The 24817-nt window shown below is 55.6% G+C and overlaps 1 protein-coding gene across 2 annotated transcripts in view; it reads right to left on the minus strand.

The window, feature by feature from the left end:
• The window catches only part of GRK5 (G protein-coupled receptor kinase 5), a gene marked incomplete at both ends in the record, with an annotated part of 178020 nt that overhangs the window by 35024 nt on the left and 118179 nt on the right, over window positions 1–24817 (minus strand). For both annotated transcript variants that reach the window (XM_084245747.1, XM_084245746.1), the window contains 2 exons: window positions 3888–3965; window positions 15048–15160. In XM_084245747.1, the coding sequence (XP_084101873.1) occupies window positions 3888–3965; window positions 15048–15160 (191 nt within the window). The remainder of the gene's footprint in view (window positions 1–3887; window positions 3966–15047; window positions 15161–24817) is intronic.

The raw sequence follows: 24817 nt of genomic DNA on the forward strand, positions 1-24817 counted from the left end.
CCTTGAAGCCCCCTTGCTGGCCAGTGGAGCTGAACCAGATCATAAAGCTCACTGGCCCCTGCACACCTCTCTTCCCCTTTGGCCATGACCACAAGACGACCCCTTGCAGATGGCGGAGCCGCGAAAGCAGCCGGGACCCTTAGTCTTCACCCAGGAGAACTGGAGACCCAATAAGCTTGTGCAGGAGAAAGAGGGAGATGTGCTGTGTGAAGGCCTGAGATCTGGGGTTTGTTTATTGTGGCACGACTCCCCTTACTAATGATGGCCTTTCAATGAGTGCAGCCTCTCTGGTCAGCCCTCGGAGGCCTGCCAGGGCCCCTCTCGACCCCTCCTTGGCTTCACATCCCTCCACAGCTGGCACTGAGCGGTTTCCTCACTCGCCTGATGCTGAAAGCACAGATGTCAGTCGCCGTGACCAGTGTCTCATCTGCCCCAGCTCTGGACCTGGGCTCTGGACCTGCTAGTATTTCAGACCCTCATGCCTCCTTGCCCACCTGGCAGCTAAGCAGGCAGAGGCACCGAGAGGTTGTCCCAAGAGCACGCAGCTGCAAGGGGCCACGTCTGGCTTTGACCCCGAGTCCACTGGTTCTGGCTTGCCTTGTGCCAGCTTCACTTCCCTTTGGTCTCCAGCATTGCTGTCCAGCCCAAGTCACTGCGGCTGGAGGCCTGTCCTGGGCACCCAGAGCAAGCTGTGAATGCACCACTGAAGCAGGGTTTGAGGCAACACCCAAGGGGTGGGCACGGCTCTTGAGATGGAAGCCTCTGAGTCAAGGTTCCAAAGGCATCATCCCTGGGGAGCGAGGACTTGGCACAGGCACCTTCCAGCCAGACCCCCAGCAGGCACACAGGATGAACACTGGCGGACACAATCAGCCAAGTGTGGACTCCCCAGGAAGAGCAGCAGGAGTGAAGCTTCCTAGTGCCCCCTCGCTGTCTCCTTCACCCCAATGCATGGGTGAGCACGCGCAGCTCCGCGCAGGGCTGGGTCCCGGGAGCAGACACCACCCCTCTGCTGGGAGCTGCTCACCCTGCCACGTCCTGCCGCATCCTGCAGTGACCTGCCCCCACCTCGTGTCTTTTCTGGTGCTCAAGAAACTCAAGGGGACAAGCAGGGAGTCACTCGGGGCTCCTCCTGCCCATGTTCCTTCACCGCCTGCCTGGTCATCGCCCCAGAGATCCTGGTGTTCCCCAAGGCCCTGATCCCATTCTCAAGGGTGCTCTCTGAGCTGGGGTCACTATCACCCAAGGCACCTGCAGCAGCTCCTGGAGGGCCGTGTGCTCCAGCCCCCCTCCCCACCCCATATGGTCAGGATCATCCTAAACTGCTGACGGCATCATAGCCCGAGGGGGTCCTGTATAAAACTCCCCAACAGTTTGCAGCCCCTGCCTCCCAGAAGTCCCCCGCTGCCCACCTTCTCCTCCGACACCAAGGTTCTCACCATGGACAAGTGGGGCCAGATCACTCCTCGCTGCGGGGCCACATGTGCACTGCAGGATGAGCGGCAGCCCCAACCCGCACCGGCAGGTGCTACCAACACATCCTCGCCGCGCGCCAACCTCGCTCATCTCCTGACACGGACAAAGGCCGCTGCTCCACCCGCGCCCACCCGGGGCCCATCTCCTGCCCTTTCCTTGTCCCTGCCCCCTCCTCCTCCTGCTAAGATTTGACTCTGCAGCATCAGCCTCCCAGAAGCCTCCCACTGGCCGGCAGGTCTGAGGACGGCTTCTCCGGACCACACTCTGTGTCCCTGTGCTCGGTTCCTCAGCTGAATCGACTCACTGAGGCTTGGCACCCCCCTGCAGGGGCCCCTCTGCAAGGCGGGGTCCTCAGGACCCTGGCATGGGCCTGAAGACGCACAATGACGGAGGAGCACACCCAGAGACCCCCGGGCAGGAGCAGGCCTGTGGCTGGAGGGGCAGCAGGCTGTGTGGAGGGGTGTTCAGGCTGAGCAAAGACACAGGGGGTTAGACAGGAGCAGGGGGCAGCGCTGTGGCAGGAAGAGCCTGGGCGAGGCATGGAGTGTGGAGTGATCTGGCCCCACGTGTCCATGGAGTGTGGACGGCGAGATGGCTGGGAAGTGACAGCGTCGGAGAAGTGGGCGCTGTGGGGGGAGCAGCGGGGTTGGGGTGGGGGAGCAGGAGGAGGCCCAAGGCATGCTCAGCAGGATGAGAAGTTTGGATTATAAGCTTGGGAGATGCTTTGTTAGCTGCTGAACTGGTTTCTGTATTGCAGGCCTTCTCAGAGCCCTGAAGATGCTCACGTGCTGGTGAATCTTTGCAAGGGGGAGAGATAGCTTGCAGTGGGGCCCAACTGGACCAACCACAGAGGTGATTGTCACAGGGCTCTCGAGTGACCTGGGTTCCACAGCCTTTCCTCTAGAAACAGCTGCTTGGCGCTAAGACACACGGGCTGCCTCTTGGGGAGGGGGCTCCAGCCGGGACTCTGGGTTTGGGGACAATGGCTCTGAGGGTTGTTTGAAGGCTTCAGGCCCAAGGTTGGGCCCCTGACCCCTGTCCCTGGGCTCTGGGGCAGCTGCAGCCTGGAAGCCAGTCAGGCTCCTGCGGGAGGGGCAGTGGGAAGGGCTGGGAGGGTAGCACAAAACTGACCGAGGCTTTGACCACCTCCCCCAGGCCCTGGGGCCATAACATATGGTGTGGTTTAAAAATTGAGGAGCACTTAAGGGAAAAATGTTGGCAGGCTCTGAGGCACTTGTAAACCCGTCTGAGCCGACTGGGCGTCTGGTCTCCTCCCTCCAGGAGGTGGAACAGCGCTGAGTGGGGCAGGGAGATCTGGAGGGCTAGGTGGGGGTCTGCTAGCAGAGGCTTCTGGGTGAGGTGGGCCAATAAGGGGGGAGGGAAGCCCTTGGGTAAGCTGAGAGCTGCAGACCACAGCCAGGCTGGCAGAGAAGCAGAGACAGGGGGGCAGAGTAGGAAGCAGTGCACCCCAGGGAGGACCAAGAGTTCTGGGGTCACCCCGACCTGGGCCCTGACCCCAGTCGTGTGACTTGGGGCAGCAAGAGACCGCCTCGTCCTTATCTGTAAGATGGAGCCAACAGAATCACATCACACAGACAGAAGGACCAATGGAATGGGTGCGCACACAGTGGGTCCTCAATGCACGTTAGCTGCCATGACTCAGGGAGAGCATAGTGGGTGGGCATGGAGGGGGTGAGGATGGAGAGCTGAGGCCTCCCCCAGGGGTGGCTGATTCTCTGCGCTTGCTGGTCTCAGCTCGTGGCCTCTGCGCCCCGACACCCCATCTACAGGGCTCTGAGCCCAAGGAGGTGTCTGGCACACTGCAGACACAGCCAGAGCTGTTATTCTAGCTCCCAGTACTCACACCCCTCAGAGTGGCGCCTCCTCTGTGCTTGGGGTGTCTGTGCCCAGGGTATCCCGAGGTTGTAAGGGTGGCCAGCTGACCCAACCTGCCCGCTGCCAGCCACTGGATATGCTGCTTCGACACCCTGAAGCGCATAACAAAGCACTGGCATTGTCACATGTGCTCTGCCTCTGCTGCCGCACCTTCAGCCGCCCCTTCTCTCCTGAGCACCCCAACCCCCCACTTCTTAGCACTGACCCTGCAAAGCCCTTTCCTGCGGGCAGTACAGGCCTCGGCTGGCTTCCCCCTGTGCTGCAACCAACATGTGGGTGCAGGCAATGGTGCCCCAGAGAAGAAGGGGCCCCAAGAAGCAGGCCTCCCCTGGGCCCAGCAGCCTTGGCCCCGCCAGGCTTGGGTTCTACCTGGGGGAGAGGATTCTGGACCTCGAGGCCAAGGGCAGTCGCCAGCCAAACACCTGACAGCTCCCTGCGTGGCCCGGACAGATCTGGAGCGCAAGTTCCTGGACACGCCTCCCATTTCTCCTGCTGGGGATGTGGTTGCCTCTTACCTTTGGGGTGAGGTACTTGGTCATAATTTCCTTCCCTTTCTCTCCCAGTTTTTCATCTGGAGTAACTTCATATTCTGCCTAAAGTAGAAGAAAAGAACAATAATAGATTTACTCATACGCTTCCTATAGTTACAGAACCTGCGAGACACCTGGAGGTCAGCTGACCAATCCCTGCCTTCTGTGGGGGGGAAACTGAGGTCCGGAGAAGGGAGAAGCCCTGGTCAAGGAGACTGGATGTTGAGCCCAGCCGACTTGGCCCCCTCCAGGGACTTGTACTCACATAGAGCTCCCCTCTCCAGCCCTGCACGACAGCTGCAGGGAGCAAAGCTGGTGTTGCCCCCGCCCCACCCCTGACGCAGCGAGGGTCAGGCATCCCAGCAGCTGGGGTTGAGACGCAGCGAGGGTCAGGCATCCCAGCAGCTGGGGTTGAGAGCTGCTGAAAACAAAAAAAGGGGGAAATGCTGCAGGGGCCCTTGCAGGCCCAGCCAGGTAAGACACTGGCAAGCAGCTAAGAAAAGGGCCCCACCAAACTGGAGACCAGAGGGGCTACCCTGGGGTGCTCAGGGCTGGCAAGCTGTGAGACCTTAGCCTCCCTGGAAAGCGCAGAGGGAAGGAGCACCCACGTGGAGAGTGAGCTGCAGATGGATGTGATGAAGGCTTGGCCCAGAGCTGGGCACATAATAAACTCCCGACAGCTGCCATCATTATCACCACGATGATGATGATCACATGTTGCAAGGAAAAACATGCCTTGTCTTACCTTTTGTGTCTTTTTGGCTTACAAAGTGAACAGAGTTGTTCAGGTGATTTTATTGGAATTTCAAGAGAACCCCAGGCAGTGGTAAGGGGGACAGGGGCCAGCATCATCCCCTTCACCCCCAGATGAAGAGCAGGAGGTGCAGCAGAGGCCAGCTAGTGGCCCAGGGTCACCCGGGGGCAGGTGGCAGGACTGGGACTCGAGCCTCCAAGTCTGAAGTTCTTTCTCAACAACACCGAGGAATCTAGGACTCCAGCTGGCTGGCGAGCCCGTGGGACCAGAGCCCTGAAGAGGTGGCCTCCCCACGGCAGGCCTTGTCATTTCCCTCGACCGAGACGGGCTCCTTCGCTCCCGTCGGGCACTCACGCCAAGCGGATGAAAGGCCTGAGCACACCAGATGCCTGGGTAAGCTTGCTTTTCTCCCGCAGACAAGGGAACTAACTGCAAATTGTTAATAACCATTTCAAAATCCACCCCCCAAGGATCTGTCAGCGCCGGTCCAAAGCTATAGCTCTTTCAAAAGAGGCAGAGGAAATGACATTCGCACGGACGGTTGGAAATTCCTTCCCCACCATCTTGCTGGGGAGGCAGAAGCCCTGGTCCTCCTCACCTGATTCAAAGCCACCTCCTGACCCAGGGTCTAGGTCCCAGCTTCTCCCCGGGTCAGGGAGGGGCTCCCAGGAGGGGCTCCTGGGCAGAGGGGATACTGCCCACAGGTGCAGCCAGACCACGTCCATGCAAAGGAGCCCGGCCTGGAGCTGCCATTTCTCCAGTGGAGAATCATGACTCAGTGATGTCTCCAAGGAGGGGACACTGACACTATGATCGTCTGGGTCATGAGGCTCCAGGGACAGCGCCCACCTCCTCCCTTTACACAGCAGACACCAAAGCTCCGAGGCGGGGCGGATCCGTCATGGCGCTGGGACTGGACACGGGCCTCGGTGTGCCTGGGTCACGGCTTCAAGCCTCTCCCGCTGAGGAGCCTTACGGGGCTGCGGCTTTCTTGATGGTGCGATTTGATGAGGGATTTTGTGAGACTGTTTAAGGGGAAGAGGCTCTTTCTTCTGAACTTTTTCCTGTTCTTTTCTCCCTCTCTGCTCTCAACAATCCCCCAAAGCTGACATGCCTGCACCCCACCCCACCCCCACTTGCAGCAGGAGCACTGGCTCCAGGCCTGCTACACAAGGCAGATGTATGGTTGTTCCCCACTTAAGGCGGAAGTAGCTGGAGCCCTGAAGCCAAGGACCACTTCAAATGCACTGGGGCACGGGGAAGGGCTGGGAACTGCATCTCTAAAGGGTTGAGCCTTCTAGAACACAACTCGCCACCCTTTTCCAGGGTGAGGACAGCAGTACCTTGTGTCCTGCGGTGCTGGGAACCCCACTGTGCCGAGGTATCTGGCCTCATGGGAATTTACCCAGACTGCTCTGCAGGACCCCGGGCAAATGGCCGGCCCCCGCCAAGGGCTCACTCAATCTCACGCAGGGTGCAGGATGTGCACTGTCCCCAAATACAGCGTGAAGGCAGTTCTGTTTAACTAAATGAGGGTCTGAGGCTCACCCATCAGCCTCAGTAACCAGCTGAAAATATTATTGCTCTGGCTACTAAAACCCATGTTCAAAAAATAACATCCCTTTCAGGTCAGCTGCCTCCAGCAAAGGCCGGGCTGGGCGGCCGCCGTTCCACAGAGAGGCAGCCGGGAGCACGCGGGGACAGGCAGCCCAGCCCGGATCAAAAGGCCTTTCTTTGGTAGTCCAGGTTAGGTCATCACCACATGAAGAGCATTTGTGCTGGGAGGCAGAGAAACAGCAGCCAGCAGCTGGGCCTTCTACCGAGTTAAGTCACCTGGAGCGACAGGTCCCTGGGAGGGCATCATGGGGACCAGCTCTGAGGCAGGAGCCCCTGGGAACACATGGCTGGGGGCACCTCCCCCAGGGAGTGGGTAAACGCTGCCGAGATCAGCCTAAACCAGAATACATAGCGGCAAATAAGAAGTTGGGCCAACAGCCTAGACTTAGTGCTGGTTCAGGAAATGACAGACAGTAACTTCCATGAAAAGGGAGGAAAGCCATCTGCAAGCAAGGGCCCGTGGCCGCCTTCTGGAAGACAGCTCCTTGCAGCCAAGAGTGGGGGGCCTTGTCCTCTTACCCCGACAGACAGGCCTTGGTCAGACACAGCACACGCCCTACATCCTCCCTGTTGTAAGGCCCACTTGGAACTCTCTCCCGCCCTGAGTTCAACTCCAACCGCCAGAGCGCAAAGAGCGCCCATCCCGAGGGAGGGCATTTTTCCTTCCCAGACACATCCAAGGTGCCAGCCAGGAGGGGGGGCAGCCTTTAATGAGCCTGCTCTTTGCACTGTGATTTATGCCAGACACAGGCCTGGCCTTCGGGGAGGGGAGGCCGCTTGAGCACAAAGGGCAAAGTACTACAGAGTTTAGGGCCAAAAGAATGATTGTTCCCCGCATGTCTGCCAAAGAACATAAACATCTGTGTGCATCCTCGTCTATAAACCTCATACTTCATCCTCTGGGCCGGCTCTTGTTGCATCATCAATCTCAGAAAATGCCAGTGAAAATATGTCCTCTCTGTGCAAACACATTTCCCTCATATCATTTTTTGAAAACAGGGATCGTGCAGGCTGGCCTGAGGGAAGCTGTTCGAATCGGCGGGTCCCAAGAGCGCAGGGTCTGGGCTGGCCTCCTCATGGCCTCTCACTAACTGCAGCTGTCACCTCCTTCTCCTCGGGGGCCAGCTCCTGCCCTGACTGGGAGATGAAGTCAGACGGCGATGAGGGCTTGCCGCCTCGGCTTCTGTGGTGACCGATGTGGTCAGCTTTTCCAGCATCCTCGTCGCGGGGACTGGCTGGCAGCGCCGCTCACCCCGGCCCTTTCTGGAGAAACACCGGCTCCACCCGTGCTGGCCACGGTCTTGCCTGGGCTGACCGCATGGGCTCACTCTGCCTTTGCCTCACTCCACCCTGCGGGTGGCCATTGAGGGTGAGGGTGGGGAGATAGCCGCTGGCCCCCACCTGGGGCTCCATGGGTTCCTGTACCCCTGTAGCCTGTACTCGTGGAGGTTGCCTCCTCCCACCCATCCTGCTCTGTTCGCTCTTGTCCCTGCAGGACAGGCAGCAGGCTCAGACAGGCTGCAAGGGCTGCTCCTAGGTGCCCTATCAGTCAGGTACCCTTCCTCACACAGGGTGGGCCGCCATGTCCTGCCAGGACCCAACAAACCCTGAACAACCCTTCAGCAAGTTGGGCGCTGACCTGGCCCCCTTTCTGCTCCCCAGCTGAAGGAAGAAGCACTACATTAAGAAGTATGCCTCAGGTGCCCCAGGGTCAGATGGACTTGGTCAGCCCCAAAGCCTGTGTCCACCGGGCATGCTCCCTCCTTTGAGAGATCACAACAGTGACAGGACACACAGGGCACTCCTATAAACGAGAGAAGCAGAACCTTAGTCCCCTGGGAAGCACAGAACTCATTTTATGACAGGCCTTCAGGATAACCAGATAGAGATAAGATCGACTGATAGCCCATCAATTTCAAGTGATTTTCTATAGTCCAGTATTAAAGAAAGGCTTGTATGGCTTTTAGCATTCCCTGACATGAGATGTCATGTGCTGTCAACTCCGATGTGTAGGTGCCAGGCTCCAAATGGCCCTAGTAACCCCTGCTGCTCACTGCTCATGCTCCAGCAGTCTCTTTCCACACCAGCAGCGGCTAACCTGTGTACCCAGCAGGAGATCAGGGACACGGACATTACAGAACGTCTGAAGCTATGGTATAAAGGACACGGCAGCTTCTACCTGATTCTCTTGGGTCACTTGCATTGGGAATGTCAGCCACATGACAAGGACAGTCCAGCAGTGTCTGGTGTGGTTCCTAACCCCACACATGGCAGATCACCCAGCTGCTGCCCTGCAGCCAGCACCGCTTGTGCATAAAAATGTGGGAACAGGTCCTCCGGCCACAGTCAGGCCTTCAGATGACTGCAGACCCAGCTACAGTTTCTGAGAACTTGAGCCAGTAGCACCTAGGAACACCGTTCTCGAATTCTTGACTCACAACTAAGAGAAAATAAATGCTTCTTGTTTCAATCAACTTCGTTTTGAGGTAATTTGTTACTCAGCCAGAGATAACTAGTATTCAACCAGAATCTGAACTTAAAGCTAGCATGGCTTGCTTCCTTAAACATTTTTCCTTCCTTAGTCATTCTTTAACCTTTCATTCTACCAGAAAGCAAGCTCCATGAGGGCAGGGCCTGCCTCCTCCCGCTCACTGTGCAGCCTCCAGCTGCTGGGAGAATAGAGCCTGACACCTTGGAGACACCCAATAAATATGCAGCGTCAATATGGCTGAGTATCTGCCAAATGCTCCCCAACCCCAAAAAGAAAAATCTGAAAACCTTAAGTTGCCCCCAAGTGTGGGGATGGGAGGGTTTGAATGGGTTGGCACGCGGTCAAGACTCCCAGACAACAGGCTAGAGAGGAAATGCGTCAGTCTTGACGAAATCCATGGGAAGAGCGGCATGGCCTGTGGAGGCCGACACTGGCCTGGAAACCTAACCGATCCCCTCCAGTTGGGAAATCCTCTTCTCCCACCAGAGGCCAAAACTAGTGAAAGCCTTGGTGTAGGTCACTGACTCCATTTCTCTGCGGGGAGCGGAGGAAGGTCAATGGGTTGGGGGGTGGGTGGTCTTTCTCAGGTTGCTGGAAGCCCCGCACAAGCAGACTAAGGGCTGGAGGGCCCCTGCCGTTGGATGAGTGTGCACAGGCAGCTCTGCCACCCCGGAGCACGCACCTCCCTCTGGGAACAGCCTCCTTCTTCTACTTGACTTGAGAAACTCAGACATTAAGACCGCGTGGGGGGGCGGCCTTTCCTGGGGCAACATCAGAGCCAATGAGGACAGGTTCTGTCTAATACACTCCACGTGGCAGCGACGTGGCACAGAGGTGGGGTGGTGTGGATGGCACCGGCGGAGCCAGGGAGCACCGGGCCAGAAGACAGCACCAAGGCCACGGCACCTCCTCGGCGTTCTCGCCGCCTTGGAGCTCTAGTCAGGATGGGAGAAAAAAAGCGTTTCAGACGAGAACTGCAGCAGCCCTGGAAAACTCAATAAAGTCTTCATGCGTAAAAGAGGTGTTCCAAAGGCTGCCCTTTGACGTCAGGATGGGTGATGAAAAGGCCTCGCTAAATGCCGGGGACACGGACAAAGCGCGAGGGGCCGGGCCAGCCTCCCCTGTGTGGCGGCCTCATTAGGCGAATGTCAAGAGCGCTTGCCACGTCAGCACGGAGCCAGACTCACCTTTCCTTTCCAAGAATCAAGTCTTGGTACGGGCCCAGCCGCAGGGAACGTTTGCATGACCAGAATGAAAATGGGCATCCATTGGATTTTTTTTTTCTTCTTCTCTGACTGACTCTAAGTGTCTAGAAGACACGTGGCTGGAAAATTCCACTGGCTCCTGGGCTTAGCCTTGCCCGGCTCTGCCTCATCAACTCTCTAGACAGGTCCCAAAGCTGCTGCCACCTCATCTTTTCCACAGGGGTGCAGCTTGGTCCAGGTTCCATCTCTGGTCCTCGTCTCGCTTCCTTCCACGGCGTCTCCTTGGGAGCCCGTCCAGCTCACGGCTGCGAGCACCACATTGACATCTCCGACTTCTCTGTTTCCAGACCTTTCTCACAAACGCCAGTCTTGAGTCCCCGCGCCCCCTCCAGCCTCTCCACTTGGGTGGCCGACAGACGTCTCAGGCTGAGGTGCTTGAAATGAAGCACCTGGTTGTCCCCCAAACGTGTGCCCCCCACGGCTGTACCGCTACTCCATCCTTCCAGTTGCTCAGGTCAAAGCTTTGAAATTATCCTCAATTCCCTCTCACCCTTGATGCATCAGGAAAAACTGCTAACTCTGCCTTCAAAGCAAGCCCCGTTCAGCCACTTCTCCCCACTGCCAATTCGTTCTTGCTGGCTGGCGTCCCCACCAGCCCTGGATGGCAGTAGCCTCCTGTCAGAGCTCTCCGCCTGCCCCCCCCCCACCCCCATAGCCTGTTCCCAACACAGGAGCCAGAGGGAGAGTCGAAAAACCTAAGTCAAAGCGTGCCATTGCTTTGCTCAAACTGCATCTCACTCGAAGCTCAACAGCACAAGGCCTCGCGTGATGGCCACCTCTCCTGCCCCGTCTGCCCTTGCTCCCTCCACTCCTGCCAGGGATGCCCTGGCCTGCAGGCCTTCGCACTGGCTGTTCCCTGTCTGCAGTGTTCTTCCTGCTCGCACGCACCTGGCTAACTCCCTCAGCAACTTCAATCCAACGCTGCCTTCTCAAAGACACGTCTGCTCACTGTCCTTTTTTTTTTTTTCCTGCTACTTACAACCATTTCTACTGACGAGTCTGTATGGGTTAAATGCCATCATAGATACAAATGAAATATATGTGCTTCTGCCCACAAAGAACTCAGAATATAACATATAAAATAGACATGAAGATCACAAATCATCATAAAGCAAGAACCAGAAAGTGCCTCGTACTCCAAGTTTGAGCGATCACGGTCCTCCTGTTGATATGATAACCAGCCTCCATGCCCCCCAGACCTGCCTGAGTCTTCTTTCTCCGTCACATTTATCACCTTGCAACATCTGATTTCATTTCCTTATTGTGCTGACCGTTATGGCCTCCCTCCCTGACAGGGCAGAGATCTCGGTTCATTTTCTTCAGTTTATCTTACAGGACTGCAGCTGTGCCTGGCAGAGGGGACTTTTGTTAAACGAATAAAAGACTAAACTAATGGCTGAGGACATGGTACCAGGCTACTTTTCCTGCCTCAAGTGAAGGCTTTGCCAGGGCCCATTGTGTCTGTGACCCCGGGGAGAAAGGAACCCAAGACTTGGGTCCTGCCAAGGGCTTACCAGGCCACGCAGGGCTGTGACCGCTCCAGGCGCTGGTGAGGTGGCTGTGCCGGGGGAGGGATGTGTTCGCGGCCATCGGCCTCTAAGTTTGATGGCCACAAAGGCCCTTATAGGGATACATCTCCCATGACAGGAAATTGATTCACAGCTGTCAGTTTACAGACTTTAAAAGAGACAACCAACCGGATGTTCTTCTAGCCTGGCTGCTGCAATAGGGGTGATAATGGAATCAGAGGCACTTGTCTGGCTAAACCTCTGGCCCTTATCTTCAGAAAATCCAATGTGGGGGACAGTGTGTGACATCACAGGCCCAGGAGGGTGTAGAATCGCTGTGCAGAAGAAGCCCACCCACCACAGACCCCACTTTACCGGAGCCAGTTCACCTGGGCATCTGGGCACTATGGAGCAAGAGCACTGGACGGGGGTCAGGGGGGCTGGTGGGGCCCAGCCCTGCCACTCAGTGGGGTGCAACTTCACACCAGTCACCAGCCCCCACTGAGCCGAGGCCTGAGCAGCCACCACCTGCCAGGTGTGGCCTTAGGGGCTGATGATTCAGAGACGACCAGCTGTGTCTGTGCCACCAGGAGACCAGGCTGGAGGAGGCAGACACAGTCCAGTCCCTGTGACCACACCCGGGCTCCACGATGGGCTGGTTGCTCTGAGCAGTGGGGACTCCTGTGGCCCCTCAACACCTCACCCAGACAGAGATGCCGTGGCACTGCCTACAGATGAAGACTCGAGGCACAGAGGCCTTCACCAGCTGCCGGAGGTCCCAGCACAGGCAGGGGCAGTGCCAGCCTTGCCTGGCAGTCAGTCTCGGGAGCCTGTAGCCAGAGCTACACAATTCTGCACCACTGAGGGGGCTCAGGTGCAGACACCTGGCCAGCCCCTGGAGCAGCAGGCACAGCAGGGAGACAGGAAGGCTTCTGAGCACGTGCAGAGGATAAGCAGGGATTTCCCAGGCAGAGGGGTCAGGGGTGGAGGAGGGCACTTCAGGCAATAAGGGTAAGGGGTCTATCCCAGCTCACCACTCCTGTGGTGGCAAGTCAGAGCCACCACGAGCAGGTGGTGGGGTGCACACAGGGCTAGCAAGGGCCTCTGGGCAGACGGTCAGCCTCAGAACTTGGACCACAGCCTAGATATCAATGCTTGCTGACCCTGGGCCTGCTGTTCAGTTCTGGGAGATTTGAAAAATGCCAACATCTGCTACAAACAATGGCCTATCTAGTGGTGCTGAGCACCCCTGCAGCCAGCTGTGGTCTCCAAGTACCATTTCCCAGTGGAAGGAACCAGGGCTGCTTGGAGTCAGGACAGGCTCTAGGTGGAGTGGAAAACGTACACAGCCCGGAACATCACATCATCCCGGATGACAAGGAGGCTGCAGTGACAGCTGCGGTCTCCAAGGGCTCAGAAGACGACCCTAAGGGCTCCCAGTGGCTGATGGTGATGAGACCCTGGCACCTTGGGGAGGAGAATACTGACCACCAAGCATCAAAATGCATCATATTTAAACACACACGTTTAAAACTAACCAGCAGTTACTACTAGAGGATGCTAGCGACCCAGTTTGGTGCTTTGAAAACACACACACACAACAGGGAAAGAATCAAGTATTTCCTGTAGGAACTTTATCTCTGGGTAACCAAATCAAAAGGAAACGTTTGCCAGTTAGCACAGGATGGACGGATAGAGTGTGGCAAGCCCTGATTTAATCAATACACGGTGGTATTGATTATCTACACATGATCGGGGCTGCCGCCAGGTTTGCAGGCCTCCTGACAGAAGAACATGAAACCTCTTACAAAGTCAGCCCTGCACCCCCATTGACAGCAAATCTGAACAGGCTTCTAGACTCAATGAGTGATTGACAGGACATAAGAGCCTATTAAGTGACACCTGAGGATGAGCGCAAAATTGAGGCCTGGAGCTCTTCTGGATGAACAATTATGGGGGTGTGGTTAGGGAGGACCCATGAGGCAAGAAAAATGTCAACCAATCACAACATGCGGTCCTTATCGGGACTCCAGTTCAAACAAAGGGCTACAGCTGGCATGTATACAACGCATGAGAAAACTGGAAATTTGAGCACTAACATTTGGTGATAGTGGGAATCTTTTTTTTTTAAAGCTGTGATAATGGGGCTGTGATTATTTTGCTCTTGTTAAGCGTCTAGAGCATTTAAAGATAGGCCCTGAAATGTTCACAGATGAAACAATATGATTTGTGAGATTTGCTACCAGTGCTACAGAGGGGCAGATGTGGATGAAACCAGACAGGCATGAGTTGATCGTTGTTGAAGGCGGGTGCAGGGCGCGTGGGGGTTCATTATACTATCCTGTAGACTTTCGCATTTTATGGTTTGAAATTTTCCGTATTAAAAAGTTATGAAACCACTAGGCCTCACGCCCAGAGATTCAACTTAATGAGTCTGGACTTCAGCTCGGGCCCTGGTAGCGTTTAAGGCTCCCCAGGTGTTTCTACCGCTCAGCCAAGGCTGAGATCTACTGTAATCGCTTATGTAGGACGTGACAAGAGCCTGCCTGTGCTGAGACCAAGACAGAGGCTATGGAAGGGTGGGGAAAATGTGGGGGTGCGGGGGGGTCAAGGAGCCAAGCACATGGTCCTTGATGGGCCCGGGGAAGGGATGAGGGAAAGGGAGAGGTCAAGGACAATGCATAGATTTCAGGCTTGGGTGACTGTGGGGCGCTGTTCACTGGACTAGGGAACACATCAGAGCTGGGGTCTTGGCAACTTGCAGGCTGGTGCTGGGCTTTGGGATGTGTTAACTTTGAGGGACTCACGTGATTTCTGTAGAGACGTACAGTGATTAGTTTGGATTGTGGGCCTAAAAATTCATATGGAGACCAGGGAAGTCACAAAAATTTGGAGTTCACAGGGCTGTCCCCCAAGCTGAGACAGATATTGGTTGGCTGCCATCAATGATGGCATTAGGGCCTCTAGGAAACAAAGACCATCTGGGTCCCCTTCACCTGGGGGGCATAGTCCTGGGTGGCCCCATTGCTTGTAAGACTGGCCTCCATCCGTCACTGCCCATCCTAGTCTGCCTTCCCTGGATAGAACCCCAAAGAGCCGCCGGTCAGGCTGACCTGGGAGAGTGAAGAGGATTCCAGTACGTCCTGTTCTAAAAGCCCATGAGGATCAGTCAGCTTTGTGAGACCAAGGAATGACCAGGACATCTGCAGGAAGTCTCCACAGTGTCAAGCACGGTCACAGTGCCAATGGAGACAGAGGCGGTCAGATAGGCTTTAAATCAAACCAACACACTGTCATTCCGCAGATGCTTACTGAATGCCCACATGGGGGCGCTGTGCTACATAGGGGTGAAGAGAAACCCAGGGTCCTGGCCTCAGAGAGCTTGCATTCTACTAGGGAAGCAAGCACGTGAACAAAGCAGTCAAACTTTTCCTTTAGGCTAAAATGATCACTGATCACAGTGACCACAAAGGACCACACCCTCCCCCCTCCCTAGGAGTAGGGACTTACCACTGAGTCCAGGAACTGAATATAACGCTCCAGCCCACGTCTGGTTTCGCAGAACTGCCGGAAAAGCAGCCTCCCAATAGGCTGTTTGTCACATAAACTGCAGTAATCTCTGTCTGGAGGCAAAGAAAGAAGAACATGGTAAGGCCCAGGAGAGGGTCAGGCAAGGCCGTCCTGTCCAACCACACCTGCACCAGGAGTGCCAGACACAAGAAGCAAGATCACCAGCAATCACTCGGCATCCTTTACTTACCACCATGCTCTGCAGACCCAGAGGGGTCAAGGTCAGCAAGGGTTATGACCCAGCCTTGACACCCTAACCCACTCCCTGTCCACTGATATCTGTACAGAGATACCAGCGGTTCTGGAGATGATGTCTTTGTCCCCAGCTGACCGTCAGCACATCACATTCCTGACCACTGTGACTGGCTATGGGGACAGACATGGAACCCAGGCCAGTACCCATCAGTGAACTACACACTTGGCCTGAACACTCTGAGCAGAGGAGCTATTTCTTCTTCCAGGTGCTGCAAGGACTGGGTTGGAGGCCAGGGTCGGCTGCAGTGTTCTTGACACTGTGAATAAAGCTGCTATGAGGATGAGGCTAACACAGGAGGAGGTCAGAGCTGGGGAAATCATAAGCAGAGTTGGTACACTGACGATGTTATGAATGCCTGGATCAAACCATGCCTGCAGGCCACACACATCTGAAAAGCATATTGATGGGCTTTGTTTAGGGCAATTTGAAAAATATAAAACTTACTTGAAATGCAAAGCATCTTAACAAGAACAGTAAAAAGTTTAATAAACCCTACCTATTACATAACATCATGGATGTGGGCTTTTTGTTCTGTTCTATCCTATTCCTTTAAGGAATCTCCTCTTTGAGTCTCTAAAAAATCCAGCTCAAGGTCCTAAGAGATTACTTCTCCCAAGTCTTGGGGATGGTCATGGGCCTCAGTCCTAGCCAGGGAGAGCTGGGTCTCAGTCACAAGATAGGTTCAAGGATGGGCTTGGGACTCAGTCCTTGGAAGTCTCTGTTTCTGCCATAGTTTGCGGGGGAGGGGCGGTCAGCAACAGACACATGACTCGGTCCTACTCAATCAAAGCCCTCTGTTTTCTGGTCCCAATGACAGATTAAGGGCCTATGACTCAAGAAAGATATTTGGGAATAGCAAGGATGTAGGACTGATCTTTAGCACTAGACAGGGATGGCACAGAATGAACCTAGCACAGGGGGAAACAAGCAGAGTTGTAGAGAGAACAGTGCCGTGAATTTCAGAAGCGCCCTGGCTAGGCCAGGGGCCCCGCATTTTCACCTGACAAGTCCCTGTTTAGCCAGTTGACTTGGGTTTTTGCCCCTGGGAGTAGGCACAGGACCCAGGGGTAAGCTGCCTGGGGCAGGAGCTGTTTTTGTAGGCGTTTCCCATCTCGGGCACAGTGCACACAGAAGGCACTCAGAACTTTCGCCTTCTCTTCGGACAGATACTTTGATCAACATGGATGAGCCACTTGCACGGCTCCCTCCCCAAGTTGGCTGGAGGCTGAAACTAGCCTTGGCCTATTGCCCCACTCTGCCTTTCAGGCTTGGGTGCGGTCTACCTTTCTGTGTGCAGGTGGTGCAGGAACAGCCACGTGACAATCACTTCACCCACCTCTGTGTTGCCAGGTGGAGCAGGGGAGGGGAGGGGCTGCAGTCCCAGCCCCAGGGGAGCTTGGATTCTGTTGGAAGGGGGCGAGGTGTGGGTAAGCAGACAAGATCCCAGGTGACAGTAATAAAATGTCAAGTTCGATGAGTGTGCTGGTCAGCCGGTAGGGAATCTGGGAAGGAGGGAGCCAGGGGGTGACAGGTCTGTAGGCTGCACCTGTTAGCAAGATGACCCGCAGACACAGCCCGGCTTCCTGCTGACCCTACCCTACCTGATGCCCCCAGGTTAGGAAAACAGGTTTCCCCACCTCCCCTCAGCAGTGAAGCTTCCCCAGAACCAACACAGAAAGAAAAGTGAACGGTCTGGTGTTTAACTCGCTTTTTGTTCAATTGCAGCAGAGAGCACCAGGCGGCCGGTGCAATGTGACAAGACACAGCCCCCTCTTCCAAAAGCAATTATGAGATTTCATGTACCATATTGTGATTCCTGAAGGGTTCATCTGACAGGATTTGTTCTCTCCATATGGCGGTTGCTGTCAGTGTGGAAACACGGCCGCTATAAACCACAGCGCGGCAAACACCATGTGATTCCAACACAAGCTGTCACACCTCGGTCCCCTGCTCTCCCGCTCTACAGCGGGGCCCAGGCAAGAAAGCCACTGGTTGGAAGCCCGGGAAGAAATAAAAGGATCAGTAATTGGCAATTTGGATTCTTTTCTGAGCTGTGGAGATGAACGCCCTGTCTCCTGCAGAAGCACCACCACCACCACGAACCACAAAATCGAAGGGCAGTGCCTCTGGGAATGGACAGTGAGGCCATGAAGGAAGAAAGAGCAGGAGCTGGGAGAGGTCCTAACACACGCCAGGGGTTGGGTCTGCTGGGGTTGGTGTAGACACATCAGGACACTTGGACAGAAGCCTTACCCATGCGCGCGTGCGTGCACACACACACACACATACCAGCTCTTCTAGAATCTGAAAATACTGCTTTGGGCCACATGCTTCATTGCTCTTTCCTTCCAAACTAGAGAGAGGCTGCTGTTTTGTAGGGTATTTGGGGTTCCCAGGCTCCCTGCCCACCAGTCATCTAGCAATTCTTGCTTATTCTTTTGGGTCCTTCCTTCATCCAACAAACCCTCCTTCAAGCTCTCCTGCTTACTGATACCTACATTTCCTTCAAGACTGTCTCTAAAACTCTCTTCTTGAATTCAACACCTAGGAATGTGTATATGGGTGGGTAGGAAGAGACTCCCTCCCGTTGTACCCCTCGGCAGGGGAGTGATCCAGTAACAGGCCTGGAGTTAATGGCTTGGCTGAGGCCAAGAAGAAGGGTGAGGTCTTTGGGATGTGATCTTTGACGCTGGCCACAGAAATGGCAAACTGGAGCCGGGCTGGAGGAAGGTAACTGGAAAACAGAAAGGGTCTAGAAAGTTCATTACAAGCTCGAGGACACTGAGCTGTGCACTTGGCCAAGGGCAGCGTGCCCAAGGGAGGGGCTGGGTCCCCGGGGCACAGAGGGTGGAGGGACATGGGGAGGGGAGCCGACGGGGTTCAGCCAGGAAAGGCCAGACTCTAAGGCCAAGGAGACTGCAAGGGGCGCATTGTCCCCTGGGCATGCATGATTTTACAGCACAAGAGAGTCCAGTCCAGTCAATGGAAAAGTGAACGAAAATGGGGTGGACAGAACGCGAGGGGTGGCTTCGGGAGGCAAGGCATGAAAGGACAGGAATCGGCAAGTCCCATTAAGTAAACGGGCCGGTGATTGAGTTCACCTGGGAATGACACTGCACGCGCACGTGCAAGCATGTGGGTTCCTGCTCACAAACATGCAGCACGCGGTCCTGAAGGGCTAGGCAGGGCGGCATCACTTCCCATTTTCCCTTATCCAGAGGAGGCAGCACACTCACTGAGCTGTCACCAACAGGGGGTGCACCAAGACGGGCTCCCCTCCCCCAGCACTGCCACCACCTTGCGATGGTTGGGTGTTCTGCTGAGAGCCTCCCCTGGTCTCTGGCTGTTCTCAAAATAAGCCAGAAATGGTAGCATCTCAGGCCCACCGCCAAGGACACATAAAGCCTAAATGTTTTTGTCTCCACAAAATTGCTATGTATGGGGGCCTCCCTGGTGGCGCAAGGGAGGCCAACCTATGAAGATGCAACCTATGAAGATGTCCTCAACCTCTGCAGCACGAGTTTGATCCCTGGCCTGCCAGGGAGCAACCCACATGGCACAGCAGACCTCTCCTGGCTCACCCACTGCTCCCCTCAGCAGTGTACTTCAGTCAGTCTGCCTGTTCGGCTCCCCATTCTGTTTCTGGTGAATCCTCTCACCAACCCCGCCCCACACCTCTGGCCTGTACCCTAGCTCTCGTAGGCATGAATAAGTAAATCTTTAAAAAAAAAAAAAAAAGCAAAATTCCTTGTATATATCTAACCCCCAATGGGATGGTATTTGGAGGTGGGACTTCTGGGAAGTGAGCAGGTCATGAGAGTGATGAGAGCTTTTATTAGAGACCCCAGAGAGCTCCTCTGCCCCCTCCAGGTGTGTGAGGCACTCGCAGGACACAGCACCTGCCGGCCCCTGAGGCCGCACTGCCCAGCCCAGCCCCGAGGAGGAGGCAGCTGTTTAGTCCCCCAGCGTTACAGCAGCCCAGATCCACTCGCTTGCTAGCCTGGGGCGAGTCCCTTAACCTGAAATGGCTCCCGAGAGTCCGGTGGCCGAGCGCGGTGAGAGGCGGCCAGTCCTGGTGTGCAGCAGGGCCTACGCGACGGGACCACTGGCTGAGACGCCTCAGATTCAAGAAATGATGGCTTTGACCTCTCTGAAGATTCAGAAAGGAAAGGGAACAGAGCTGGCGAAAGGGAGCTAGACATCAGCCCCAGAGAAGACAGCAGTCGCTCCCAGCCCCTGGACGGCCAGGCCTGGGCTCGGAAGGCCCTCGTCTCCTTCGCTTCCAGCCGCCCTCGGAGAGAAGCCACAAGGGTCCCCACGGCGCATGGCTGAGGTTCCACTCTCACAGCCCACAGTCAGTTCCTTCAAGACTCACAACCCCCAGCGGACTTAGGAACAGAAAGGGTATCGGCAGGAGGATAAATACATGCCGTCACTGTTTTCATTCTTTGCGAGTGACATGAAATGGGAACATACTTTCTTCATTAGGAGCCTGTGGTATGTGGCCGCTTGGAGGGCAACCAGGTTTTCCCAACTGCAGGCCAGAGCACAGGCGGCAGCGAGGACAGCGCGGCTCCCCGGGACGGCCACAACCCCAGCGTGGAGGCCGCCGGCCCTCCGCCCTGGCTGGGAGTGTGGGCGGGGATCCCCGCGGGAAGGGGGCCGGGGGTGTCCAGGGCTGAAACCTGCTCCGACTGTTTTCATTGTGGCCCCAGCCACTCCTTGAACCTGGGCCAATGAAAATGCACGCTCCATGTCTGAAGTTAGAGAAGAAACAGTTTCCTGAGGAAATGAAACCACCGGAGCCCTTGGAAATGAAACCACATGTTTATTGGAAGGGGGTGGGGGGGTCCCCAAAGTGATTTCTGCAGCCATCTCTCTACCAACTGGAGGTTTATTTGAGTTGAGTTTTGTTTCATTTTATTTCCGTTAACCTTGTTTTACCAAAATACCAGGGTGTTTCTCCCTCTCCCCCAACCCCTCTTTCTGGGGCGCAGGGGGTCCTGGTAGGTCCTAGAGGCAACTTATGAAAAGAGATACAAGGAGACCGGGTTAGTCAGAGGCCTCCCGCCTTGGAGTGGCCGTCCTCCTGGTCTGAAACAATAAACAGCAAAGTGATTTCTGAAAACAGCTCTCTCCAAATACGCCTGCCAAAGCCGGGAAAAACAATCGGGCGTTTGGTCTGAGGGAACAGCTCTCTGACGTGTGGAAGGCTACGATAGCATCACAGACAGCGGCAGCGCCTCCCAGCCCGACTCCTGGAAGGAGCGAGAAAGGAAAAGGGAAATATTTGGCATTTGGCTAGCAGCAGCTGAGTGGGCTCCTGTTACTTCAAGAAGGATGTTTTCATGGGAAGAGAAATGACATATGGCGCATGGACCAACACGCCCAGCCCCGTCCTCCGCCTGTGCTGCAGGCCCCCTCGTTCGGGTCTCGTTTCGCTCAGTGTCTTGCACTTGCCTCACGTCTCTGCAGGATCAAAAATATTAAGCCTGGGTCTTATAAGGCCGGTGGCACCCAGAAAGTCACATGCAACCCGCACAGAGTCATAGGGGTGTTCAGGTCTGGGCTCCGGGCAGCGGGAGGGGCCTGCAGACCGGGAGGGAAGGCATCTTGGATGTGAATTTTTCGAGGAAGCAGAGAGCTGGGCTGAAGCGTGCTTGTGGGCTCCAGCGCCGCGGCCCTACCAGTCCTGCCTCTTGGATGAGGGTCCAGTCTCTGGCTTGAACTCATTCCTGGGGAGACAGCTGGGACTCAGCATCTGGGGGGAACTGGGGGACGAGCAGACAGGGGACAAAGCATAGGTGCCCCCGGCACCTGGGGTCCCACAGTCAGCAAGTGACCTCTCTCCGATTCTCAAGGCCAAGAAAAGCAAATAATTCACATCTCCCCTGGCAGTGGGGACCCCCATTCAGAATGGGTGGGTCAAAGGTGGGTGGGCGGACCCAGAAGTGGCCAGGTAGACAGGATGTGCAGGTAGTGGGGGAACTAGAGAGCCTGGCATGTTGGAAGGAGCTGGGGGACAGGGTTGGGCCCAGGTTCTAGTCCTGGCCCTTTTACTGGCCATTTCTCATGTGAGGTCCAAATTCTGGGCACTCTGACAAGGCACACCAGCAAGGGCTGGGGGGGCGGGGGCGCCTAGAAAGGCTGGTGAGAAGGAAATACACTGATGTGCGATTGCTGGTTGTGTCGAGTTCTCTACATTCTCAACACTTTTACAAAGGAAGGGAAGACAACTATTTTAAAAACACAGCTGCGAAAAGCACTGAGATTTGGGGAGACCCAGGGAACAGAGGAGCTGTGACCTCCAGACATCCCCCCGTGGGTGCAGGGCTGGTCACACAAGGGTGTCAGAATGCCGTTCTGCCCTGCGCAACCTGCAGAGAGCTGGGACCAGGCCTGCGGTGGTCAATGCTGTTCCCTACACGGTGGCCCAGGACCTTCCCCGCCAGACCCTACCATACCCACGCTGGGGAAGCATCTCAGAGCAAGGTGCCTTCTGCCACCTTTGTTCTTGAAAAGAACTTTACACACACACACAGGCAGTTTTAGAATTAGAAATAGCCTGGCCACCCACATGGCCCTGAGGACAGAGCAAGTGTCTGTAAAGCTGCGAGGTTGCTCCATCTCTGCAGTACCCTGAAGGTCCAGGGCACCCCACACCTAGCTGGGCAGGTTCACAGGTGTGTGTGTAAAAGGAGCAAATGACTGACCCAATGAACCAAGGAATTGGTGTAAGAGGGAGGCCACACACCTCTAGATCGGAGAATAGAAACCTCACCCAACACCCAACACACCCTACACACCCCCGGGCTTGATCCATCAGAAATGAAGGTGTCCCTGAAGCCACTGGATGACGGGAGCGCCTGGTGGAGCTTCCATCCTGGTGGGGGAACCAAAGGGGCCCAGGCAACCCAGGAGGTGAGGCCGGGTGGGAAGGCCCCGAGACCCCGAAGCCGGGGTGGGGCTGCTGAGATCCCCGCTTCCCAGAGGTTCAGCCAGGACCATGGGGCTGGACCAGGTGACTAGACTTTGGCTCCTGCTCCTCCTCTGACCCCGGCATGACCTCAGACCCAGCATTCTCTCTGGACATCGCTTTCCCCTTTCACAGAGTGAGGCTGGTGACCCAGGGAGCTTAAATGTCCCGCCTCCCAGTTTGCTAGTTCCTCAGGCTGTGAGAAGCCTGATGGGGTGGAGAGCTCAGAGTAGGGGAAGGGCCTTTCCCCAACATCAGAGTCCCAAGTAGAGCTCACTCGCACCTGCACCGTGGCCAAGAGCAAAGTGAGCCTCAGGTGTTATTTCCAGAAGACCTGAAAAGGGCGTGTTGTCGGGAGGGAGGGGCCGTGGTTTCCATCACAGCCCTGCCAGTGTGCTGCAGGCATGATGAGGACCTTTCCTCTCCACCTCTGTGCCTCAGTCTCCTCAAGGGCTTTCCCAGTGCACCCTTGGCCCTTGGATGGCAATGCCTGACTGCAAACATGGTCACAGAGGAAGAGACCAGGGAGGCTGGGGGCCGGGAGGCCTTGCCACCTTGCCAGCCAGGGCTCTGGGGACTGGCATCACCTGGAACTGTGAGCTAATGAAGCGAAAGCCACAGGCAGGTGGGCCAGGAAGTGGCTGTGCAGGCAGGGCCAAGACAAACAGTAGCCTCCATGCAGGGATGCGGCCTGCTTCTTCCCAGAGTACCAGTGTAGGGTAAAGAAAATGTCAGGCTTTTCTGCCCTTCCACCATCAGGATAGATGATGGATCCTTGACCTGAATGCATGCCTGATGGCGGGCACCTGGAATAGGGTGTGGGCATAGGTAGATGGGATTCAGCTGAGTTAAGACTGTGCTTTTTAAGGGCGGCGTCACGGGGACGCCAGGAGCAGCAGCAGCAGCAGCAGCAGCAGCAGCAGCAGCAGCAGCAGCCGAAACAGAAGCCGAAAGAGAAGCCGAGAAGCAGCAGAACGAATGCTAGAGAGCCCAGATAGAGTGAAGACTTGCTGGGGGCTGGGAGGCTGGCAGGCTGGCAGGCCTCCCAGCCCCCCAGCCAGCACCCCTGCCTGCCATATGCCTGGTGAACCCCAATAAAAGACCTGCAAAAACCCACTAAGGACTCTACTCCTCTTTTACCCGGTCTGCATGGGATCAGAAAACCTGCACTGTGGCCAGTCCTGCCCTTACAATTGGCGTAAGTCGGCAGGATCCATGTAGACAGGTATTGGAGCCCTCTGAAGACCTGGAGGGACTAAGGAGAACAGACTGTTTGCCTGTGACGACGCTGGAGGCGCCATGGCGGCACAGAAGTTGGATACAGTCCGGAGCTGTGGGACGAGACCTCACATGGAGGAGACGCCCGAAAGGACCAGCCAAGGACACCGGAAAGGACCAGCCAATGACTCCTGAGGCAGCAGGCCATTGCTAAAGCAGGGAGAGGCCAATGGACTTCAACTGATGGACATGGAATGATAAACTTGGACTGACAATCCCGCCAGAAGGCGGAGGACTTGCAGGTTGATATGTTTTGGGACCCTGGGGGTGGAACAGTTTTGTTTGTAAACCCCAGGAGATGGGAATCTAGGGGTGGCCAGTGGGCCTAGATGGCCAAAAGCAGCCTGTGCATGCCCAGCAGCCAGGTGGAGGAGAAAAGCCAACTAAGAAGGCAAAAGCTGGTGCTGATGCTAAGTTGAGAAGCCCTAAGCGGCTGTTAAGCAGCCTGGGTATGCTGAAGAACTGTGAGTCTCGTAAAATCACGTGTGGCTGATGCCCTGCTCATTCTTGAGTGAGGGTGAGGAGCTGAGGAACCTGTCCTTGGGGGACGGGTGGGGAATGTGGCTTGGGGTGGAGCCCAAGCCGAATGCAGAGTTTGGATCCCCGACCCATGTGATTGTGCAGTGGGTTGGCTTGAGTGCAGGGGTCTGTGAGTCGCATTGCTGTGAAGGCCGAGTGCTGGAGCGACTGCAGACAGAAACCCTGAGGGTTGGCGATTACCCCCAACAGAATAGAATTGCCAATCCCAGAGCTAGTGCATCCTGGGGGTGGATGCTGTGTGTGCCTTGTAGCCGAGACTACAGCCAGAGAAGGCCAGGAAGCCTGACGGCTCCTGGTGTGATATAGTAGATGCCGTGAGTGATTCCCCTCCCTCGTATGAGCAGTGCCTTCGGCAGCAGATTTGGTGGCTCATCTGCTGGTACCAATAATTGTCTTTTGCACTAGGTTGATGCCCTGCCTGGACTTACTTGTGTTCTGTTGTATTTTGTTACATTGTATTTTGTTATATTTGATGTATTTGCTTTTGTGGGCCATGGCTGCACTGTTTATGTTTGCTTGAAAAAGTGTATATATATATATATATATATATATATATATATATATATATATAGACTGTATGGCAGAAAACCCTGAGGGGGTGGACTGTAGGGTAAAGAAAATGTCAGGCTTTTCTGCCCTTCCGCCATCAGGATAGATGAT

Source organism: Talpa europaea (assembly GCF_964194135.1).
Source record: "Talpa europaea genome assembly, chromosome: 10".
NCBI classification, from domain to species: domain Eukaryota; kingdom Metazoa; phylum Chordata; class Mammalia; order Eulipotyphla; family Talpidae; genus Talpa; species Talpa europaea.